Source organism: Neopelma chrysocephalum, unplaced genomic scaffold (genome assembly GCF_003984885.1).
Source record: "Neopelma chrysocephalum unplaced genomic scaffold, ASM398488v2 Primary Assembly neopelma1_336, whole genome shotgun sequence".
NCBI classification, from domain to species: domain Eukaryota; kingdom Metazoa; phylum Chordata; class Aves; order Passeriformes; family Pipridae; genus Neopelma; species Neopelma chrysocephalum.
Window position 1 is genome coordinate 150585 of NW_020897999.1, and position 8658 is coordinate 159242.

Sequence of the window (8658 nt, forward strand, 5' to 3'; positions counted from 1 at the left end):
GCCACCGAGACCACGCCTCCGCCACCACCCAGACCCACCCGGGAGTGACGTCACGCCCCATAATTGATGTCCCACCGTGCAGACCACGCCCCCGAGGCCACGCCCCATAACTACGAGTTTGCGGCAGCCACGCCCCCTGCATCGAGACCACGCCCATTGTCACGGTGATTTCACTGCGGAGGCCCCGCCCCGTCTGAGACCACGCCCCCTTGTCACTGCTAGCCAACGGCAGAGGCCCCGCCCCCGCCCTCTGCGGAGGCCCCGCCCCGCCCGCCGCCCCGCCCCGCCCGTGGCCCCGCCCTCGTCGTCACGCGGCACCGCCCCTGCCGCCCGCGCCGGGCGGACCCGCGGCCCCTCAGCGGCCTGAGGGCTGGGCCGGGGTCCGGCGGGTCCCGAGAGCGTCCCGGGGGTCCCGGGGGGGGTCCACGCACCCCCCGCCGGTAAGTGCTGCGGGAGGATGGGGAGGGTCTGCCGGCGGGCCCGGCGCCGCCCGTGCCCGCGCCCGCGGTGCCTCTTCCCCGCGGCCGGGCCCGACCGCCCCTCGCGTTCTCCTGGATCCTCCCGAAAGTTTGGGAGCGCGGCGGGGGGAGCGGGGAGGGCGGGGCTGGGGGGGCCTCCCCCCGCGGGGCTGCGCTGGGCGGGCCGGGGGTCCCGCGGGGTCCCCACCGCTGCGGTTCATTGTTGCGGTGCTTTTTTTTGTTGTTGGTTTTAAACCCTGTTTTTCGCGGTTTATTAATCGGGGCTCTTTGCCCTCGGTGCCTTTCATTTTTCTTTATTTTCATTTTTATTAGTTTCATTTTTTTATTCTTCTCCAACACCCCTTTCCCCCCTCGTGTCTGCAGCCTGTGCTGACGTGGAGCCGGGGAGAAATGATTCCCAAATGGAATTTTTGAAATCTTGGCTCTCTTTCATCCCCCCCATTGCTATTTTTTCAAGGAGCCCCTGTCCAGGTACAGGTGTGGGGTCATTCCATCCCCCAGTTTTCCAGCAGCCCTGCACAGGTACCAGGTGTGGGGGTCCCTTCCAGGCCCTGTGATGCTCCAGAGGCTTTGGAGGCATGTGGGACTCTGGGAAGGCTCTGGCAGAGCTGGAAAAGCCCATTTTGCCGATGGGAAGGCGGCCTCAGGTGCACCCTAGCTGCTGGTTCCAGAGGGACAGGTGAATGTGAGGGGTTACCACCAATCCCAGAATTCCAGAGTCTTGGAATGGTTTGGGCTGGGAGGCACCTTAAAGCCCATCCAGTTCCAACCCCTACGGTGGGCAGTGATGTCAAATTGTAGAGGCAAAGCAACCCAGACCTGAGAGAAAAAAAATAACCCTGAGATGGCAGGTTTTCTGTGGGGTTTCAGGAGCAGAGGCCTTTTAGATGTATTTTTAATTTGGGATCTCTGCCTAAACACCACGAGGAGCTTCCCTGGCCTCACACTGGTCAGAGCTCAGCCTCAGGCATTACAGCTTGGCAGTGCATTAGGGTTTTATTGCATTTAATTTCTCCACCCTCATCTCTGCAAAAGAAACATGATTGTAATTGTTTTATTTCTCCCAATTCTGACAGCGATCCAGGGTCAGATTTCCAACCTGCCTCTCTTCTTCTGGGATAATCTGATCAGGGGGTTCACAGTGGGTGTTTTTAATGCGATTCTCCCTCGCTGGACAGATTATTTTAAAAACAACTGAAATCTTCTATTAAAAAAAGCCAGCATAGTAACCCAAGTGGGTTTTTTTCCTGGACACGTGTGTAGTGTGAGGGCTGTGTCCTGGTTTGGCCTCCCTCAGGATGGTTGGCACGGGGTGTGGGAGGGTGGGAAGTGGGGGTTGGCAGGTGCCAGCCCTTCTCCCTGCTGGAGCAGCCTCTGTTTCCTCACTCAGAGGTGGCTAGTGGCTGAATCTGATCTCCCTGGAGGCAAAAATATCTGGGAAGCTGAAGGGGTTGGAGCGAGCTGGCTTGGGGGTCGGACCTGCCTGTCCCCAGGGATGTTGCCCGGTAGAGACTTGCCTTGTGATTTGCCTGCCCTGGCAAACTGGTAAATTTAAGCATCACTGCATTTTGGTGGCTGGATTCTGGGAGTGGAGGTAGCTCAGAGGCTCCTGCAGCTCCATTTCCAGCTGGTGATGGAGCCCTTCTCCCTGTGACACCTCTGGCTCTGCACCTTCCCCTCACTGCTGTCCCCTTTCCCTCTGTCCTAGGTCAGCTGTGATGAGCCCATCCCCGCTCCAGGAGGGCTCCGCTCCCGAAGCTGCCCTTCCCAGCTAGATCCCAACCCTGCTGCCATGGAGACGGGCAGCCTGGAGGAGCGGGCCTGTGGTGACCAGCAGCGGGAGGAGGAGGGCGGGGATGCATCTCCCGAGGGTGCCAATAACTCCGGGGAGCCGCAGCCTCCGCCACCCTGGAAGCTGCGGAAAACGGCCTTCAAGCTGTTTGGGGGCAAGAGGAGCATCTGCACCCTGCCCAGCTTCTTCGGGGGCCGGGGCAAGGGCCAGGGCAAGAAGGGGCTCAGCAAGTGCAAGACCCATGACGGGCTGAGCAGCGCCACGTCCAACAGGGCCCAGCCCGACAGCCCCTTGGATGTGCATCCTGGCCCCCTGCCGTGCTCTCGCAGCGCTCAGCTGCCCAGGGACACTGGAGCCAGGAGGGACTTGGGCCAGCAGGACAACTCTCCCCCTGGGAGCATCGAGGGCTGTGACAAAAAGCCCAACGGGGACAAGTCCTCCTTTCCCAGGCCCAAAAAAGGCCTGAAGGGGTTTTTTAACAGCATCCGGCGGCACCGGAAGAACAAGGCTGCAGAGGGGGAGAGGGCAGAGCTCCCCGAGTGGAACGGGGACCCCGAGGAGCCCAGCAGTGCCCCAGGGGTGGCAGTGGAGAGCCGGGGGGCTGCAGAGAGCAGGGGGGCAGGGCCAGTCCCTGTGCCCACAGCATGCCCGGGGGGTGAGCCCGCCTGTGGGGAGTCCCCTGAGCCCTCCTGCCCTGTGGCTGAAGGGGGCAGCTCCCAGGGCGATGCAGTGGTGGCGGTGCCAGGAGATAGGGACGCTCCAGATACAAAATCGGAGGCTGACGCTGCCACCTGCGCTGAGTTTGACCGTGACAGTCTGCTGCTGGCCTTCCACTCGGACCTCATGGACAGCGAGCCTCCCTGCCTGCACTCTGGGGACCTGCTGAGCCTCATCCTGGGAGACGTCACCTCCCTGAAGAGCTTCGACTCCCTGACAGGCTGCGGGGACGACATTGCCGAGCCCGACATCGCCGAGAGCAGCATCTCGGTGGAGCGCAGCAGGGAGGCCGCCAAGCGCAGCTCCTGCCTGGTCACCTACCAGGGTGGCGGGGAGGAGATGGCCATTCCTGAGGAGGCCGAGGAGTACCTGCACCAAGTGTGGGATGGCAGCATGCCAGGGGACAGGAGCTACGGGGCCCAGGTGTCCCGCAGCAGCCTGGAGACACACGCCTCGCACGAGGGGGATGCCCACCCCTACATCGGCGACCCCATGGATGGTGTCGACCTCCTGACACCCCAGAGCGACCAGCAAGAGTCTGCCCCAAACAGTGACGAGGGTTATTATGACTCCACCACGCCAGGGCCTGAGGATGAGGCCGGAGAGGAGCTCAAGAAGGACCGTCTGCCCCGGGACAGCTACAGCGGCGATGCACTTTATGAGTTTGACACGCTGATGAGCCCCTCTCATGGGGAGGAATCACTGTTTGAGGGCAAAGGCCCCCGCCCGGGCATTTTCAGCTACTTCATGGACTTCTGCCTCCCTGCGGAGAAGAGCCTGATCCAGCAGATGATCGATCAGAAAAGAGGGGTGATGGAAACAGAAGAGGAAGGTCTTGCAGCCATTCAGAAGGAGCTGCTGTACTGGGAGCTGCAGAGGGAGCCGGTCCTGAAACGCCTGGATGTTTCCAGCAAGGAGGAGTGTCCCCGGGAAAAGCAGTGCATTGAATGTAAAACTAGAGCAGCCAGCTCCAGTGGCAAGAGTCAGAGTGGCCTTGGCGGTGAGCAGGTGGCCTCGCGCACCCCGAACTGGGCTGTGAATGGTGGGGTTCCGGTGGCTAGAGCTGAAAATCCAGAGTGGAGGGATTTTCCAGGGACTCTGTGTCCAGAAAACTGTTACAACAGCCAAAAAGCCCCAGGAAGTTGCCTTATTCAGCTCACAAAGAACACCCCGGGGTTCGATTTGGACCCGGATTGTGGGTTGTTTGGGGACTCCATCCCAGCCAAGGCAGGGATGTTCCCTGGCTACGGAGCAGAGCCCACTCCCGGTGAGCCCCAGGTGGGCAGCGAGCCTGAGCACACCGTGAGCTTCTCCCAGGCTCTGGTGGAGTTTGCCAGCAGCGGGACCCTCTTCTCCAGCCTCTCTGAAAGCCTGGGGAGCTCGGCCTCCAGCTCGTCTTTCACCCAGAACCTCCCCGCCCTCCCCACCATGGTAACCTTCGACGTGGTGGACGTGGAGCAGGAGGGGGAAGGGGAGTGTGAGCAGCACCCAGAGCTGAGCGAGGACATTGCCGAGGCCTTTGATGACGGCTACGGACAGAAAGAGTCGTTGGCTGAATGTGACGAGAGAATGTCCCCGGGGTTCTCCCTGGGCTCCTTCCAGAGCTGCAACTGGGGGGTGGCCAGCCTGCCCCGCCACCTGCGCCTCCACGGGCTCAGCCCCTCCATGCCGGCGCCGCTCTCCGTGGACCGGCGGAGCCGCTCCCTGGACACGGAGAGCCTGGAGTTCGAGCTGGCCGAGCCACAGGCTGCCTGGAGCGGCCCGCAGCCCTGCCGGCTCTGGGCCCGGCAGGAGAGCGGCAGGAAGGACTCGGGCGGAGCGCGGAGGAGCAGGAGCAAGGAGGAGGGCGAGCCGGCGGCCCTGGAGGGCGGGCTGAGCTGGCCAGGCCTGCAGCACCTGCAGCGCGGCAGCGACGGCAGCGGGATGGAGCTCTGGGGCTTCGCTCCGGCCGGCGCCATGGAGAGCGTGTGGGAGCCGTCCGAGGAGCCGGGCACCGTGTCCCCTTTCCCGCCTCTCACTGGGGAGGCTCCGGACAGGCGCCCCCAAGAGCCAGAGCTGCCCCGGCATGCGCTGCGCCCCTCCAACCTGCCCCTGCAGCCCGAGGCGCGGCGGGCGCGGGAGGCAGCGGGGTCCTACAGGTACCACGGAGAGGTCCCCAGGCTGTCCCGCCTGGTACCCCTGGGAGAAGCGGAGCTGCCCCCGAGCTTTGGTTTTGCCTGCTCCCCGGAGAAGCGCTCCAAGGGCAAGCCCGTGGGCATCGCCCAGGGCGTGCCGCAGCATCCCGGCGGGAACGCCGGCCCTGCAGAGAGCCCAGAGCGCTGCGCGGAGCCTCTGAAGGGCAGGGGCACCCCCGGGCACTGCCGTGGCACCGCCCTCGATGTCACCGATGCAGAGTAGCTGCGGGAATGTCACCGGTCACCGAGGGGCTGCCCCAGGCAGGGGGGAAGTGGTGCAGGGCAGGGAGGGCAAGGCTGTGAGCGAGCGGGGTGGGGGTGACTAATGGGAGCTGGGCCTCGCCCTGCGGGTGCTCTGGCGGGGATCGGAGCTGCCTCGGGGTTCCTGTGTCAACACTGAGGCACTTTCTGGTTTTCCAGCCCTTTCCGATGCCAAGTGCAGCAGCAGCAGCCTCTGGCACTGCTGCCCGGACAGAAGCTGGGAATGGACCTGTTGCCAGAGTGGCAGGTTTGGGGTCTGGGCAGGATTGGAGATGGGGGAACAAGCCTTGGGGACACTTCTGAGAGAAATGGGGTTTCTTTTACCCTTCTTGGTGAAATGTTTTGGTTCAGATTCACTTTGAATGTCTTCCATCTTGGTGTTGATTGTGGAGCTGGGGGGAAGGATGCTGGTTGTTCCCAGGGGGTGAGTCCGCTGGAAGGGGAACTTTGCAGCAACATTTTTATTTATTACTTTTTTTCCTTGCCCCAAAGGAAAGCAGGAGCTTTTGTGTGCGTGCTCTCCAGGTCCAATTTCAATTTGCCTGGAAAGATGTGCTGTTCGTGGTGTCCCTTTCAAGAACAAAGTGTCAGTCCCTTCTTTGTTGTGGTCTGTCTTCCCAGTGCGTAATTCCTGGTGGAAACCTTTCCTGTGCTTTGTCCCAGCTCCTCGTCTCTCCAGGACCGTGGGCACATGGATGAGGTCTTTGAAATAAGCTAAATTTGCATCATGCCTGTAGCTGTGAAGTGGCAGATGCTGTTACTTTCTCAAAAGGAAGTTTTGTGGCTTTTTAATTTAATTTTGTTATTTTATGGTTGTTTTCTTTGCATAAACTCCCAGGAGGGAAGTTCCGTGTTCGTTGGAATGCCTAAATTGGGCTTCATGGCCTCTTCCCCTGGCTGGAGGGAACAAAAAGCTGGAGGTTGCTGCAGGTTTGGGATTTTTCTCCTCCTCTTTGAAGAAACATGGAGGAGGGGCACAAGCTGAGGGGTCAGACCTGGGGGATCATAATGAGCTCCTGTGACATCTGTTTCAGACCGTTGGTCCTTGGGGCTTCTCCCCTGTCCTCATGATCCCAAACAGCCTTGTCTTTGATCCAGACGTCCCTTTCCATGACACAAAGCTGCCTCCTCCTCCTCCTTCCCAAGCTCTGTGTTCTGATTTTAATTCTCTTTCCACTGATGGTTTTTGTTCCCCCACCCTTTGTTGCCCCTTTTCTGCTTTTCTTTCCAGCAGAATCTGTAGCATTAAAAAAAAAATCCCAAACTGGAAATACCAGAGTTTTTCCCCATTTGTGGAGCGAGGGAAGGCTCTGCCCAGCCCAAATTCCCATTTCCTGCTGTTCTGGGTCCCCCTCCTGCTGCTCTCACCTCCACATGAATGTGGCTCCGGGATCTTCAGCAGCAGCTCTTTGGCATCACTGTGTTTTCCAGCACAAGGAGCTGCTTTCGGTTTGGTATTTTTTTCCCCCCAGAGCAAAATCATATTTCTTTTTGAGAAGAGATTCCTTCTGCCTTGTCCTTGAATATCTGGGAAGGAGCAGGGAAAAGCAAAGCCGGGCTGGGTGTGATTTTATTTCCCTTCCGAGACCGCTGAGGCGGCGCAGACCTATCTGTGCATCCATGGGCTTAAACCTTAATTTTTCCTGCAGCAGGGAGTTCCTGCAGGAGCCCATCATGCCATGGGTCTTTTCTCCCATCCCTCTGTGACACCAGAGAGGATTTCCTGGGAGAAACCCGGCTCTTGGTGCCGCTCCTGAAGAGGAGAATATGGTCAGCCAGTGGAAGGTCCCCTCGCTCCAAGGTTGTGTCTCCCCTCGTTAGTGCTGCATGTGAACAGCTGCTAATGAATATTGGAATGTTGGAATATTGGAATATTCCTCACTGGAGCAGGCTCCCCTTGCTGGGAGCCAGGTCAGGGCCAGGTCTCAGCTCTGCCCATCTCACCACCACCCACAGACCACAAACCACGGGAGCATGGCGGACGTTGCCACACACCCGCACGGCCCTTTACTGGGTTTAACTCCTGTTTTCCTTTGTTTTAGTGTCTCACCAAAGGCATCTCGTGGGTTCTGGGGCTTGTAGCTTTTGTTCAGCCGTGGTGCAGCCTTTGCCAAAGTCCTGCTGGGGGTTGGAAGTGTCTCGGTGCTACAATGAATGTTCTGTTGCCGACTAGGAATAATGTTTTCAGTTGTAGGTACGTGCTGGGGAGGTTTAGGGGGAGCAATACAGCCAAGGCTTGATAATCTGACTTTATACCAAAGGTTTCTCCTCTTAATTCAATGGGAATTACATGAAGCAAATATCTGTTGAATTACAATGAGTTTTCTAAACATTAATTTGCTGGATTAGCGGTGGATTCTGCCCCATTAACCCAAAGAAATAAGGATTTTCAGTGCAGTAACTCAGCCTGTAAATGATCACTGCAGTAAGTATTGGATTTCACTGCCTCTTCCCAAAACACCCTGGGATACATAGGAAAAAATCTGGGCTGGATCTGGATCAGTCCAACACTGCCTTACCTGAGGAGCTCAAATTTGGGAGTGCTCATTGAGGCTTTTTATGCAACAGGGCTTCCTAACCACAAATCAGTCTTAAAAGTCAGGAATAGCAGATTGTCTTGCCAAGATATTAAGGAAAAACTTGAGGAATTTGTCCCTTCCAGGGAAAAGTGATAAATTAGGGCTGTGCCTAAAGTGATAAATTGGGGCTGTGAACTCGTGATGAAACCACTGCCATTGGGGTCAGCCTACCAAGTGATTCTGTATTGCATTTTGGGGACTTTGGGGTTTTATTTGGTTTGTTTGTTTTTATACACCTAAGAAAAAAGGTCGATTTTTCTCTATTTTTGTATAGTTTTGCATTTTATAATCATGGGGAAAATTTTACAGACTGTTCTTTTACTCGTGTGTGTTGTCGTTCCAAGTGGTGTGGTTTGCCCTTCCCGTGGAGAAAAGGCAATTCCTGCTGCTGCTGTGCCCGTGCCACGCCAGGAACCCTCCTGTGCTCCTCCAGGAATGTGCTGGGCCACTTCCCAGCTGGAATAACTCCGGCCCCTTGCAGCACACACACACTTTGCACACCCCGCTGAGACGTCTCTAATCCTGCTCTGTCACACTCGTCCAACTGTTGTTTCATTTCTTTTAAGTGTTGTTTTTAACCTGAATTTGTGGATTTTGGTGATTTCTCCCTCCAGGTGCTGTTGACCATCTCCAAAGTAGAAGCCCACAGGTGTCAG

At 57.9% G+C, this 8658-nt stretch overlaps 1 protein-coding gene across 1 annotated transcript; it reads left to right on the forward strand.

Moving 5' to 3' along the window:
* Positions 1–337: 337 nt before the first annotated feature.
* On the forward strand, positions 338–6745 carry AMER1 (APC membrane recruitment protein 1). The gene is made up of 2 exons (XM_027705480.1): positions 338–440; positions 2188–6745. The coding sequence occupies exon 2, from the start codon at positions 2272–2274 to the stop codon at positions 5383–5385; it is 3114 nt and encodes a 1037-aa protein (XP_027561281.1). The 5' UTR covers positions 338–440; positions 2188–2271; the 3' UTR covers positions 5386–6745.
* The last annotated feature ends 1913 nt before the right edge of the window (positions 6746–8658 follow it).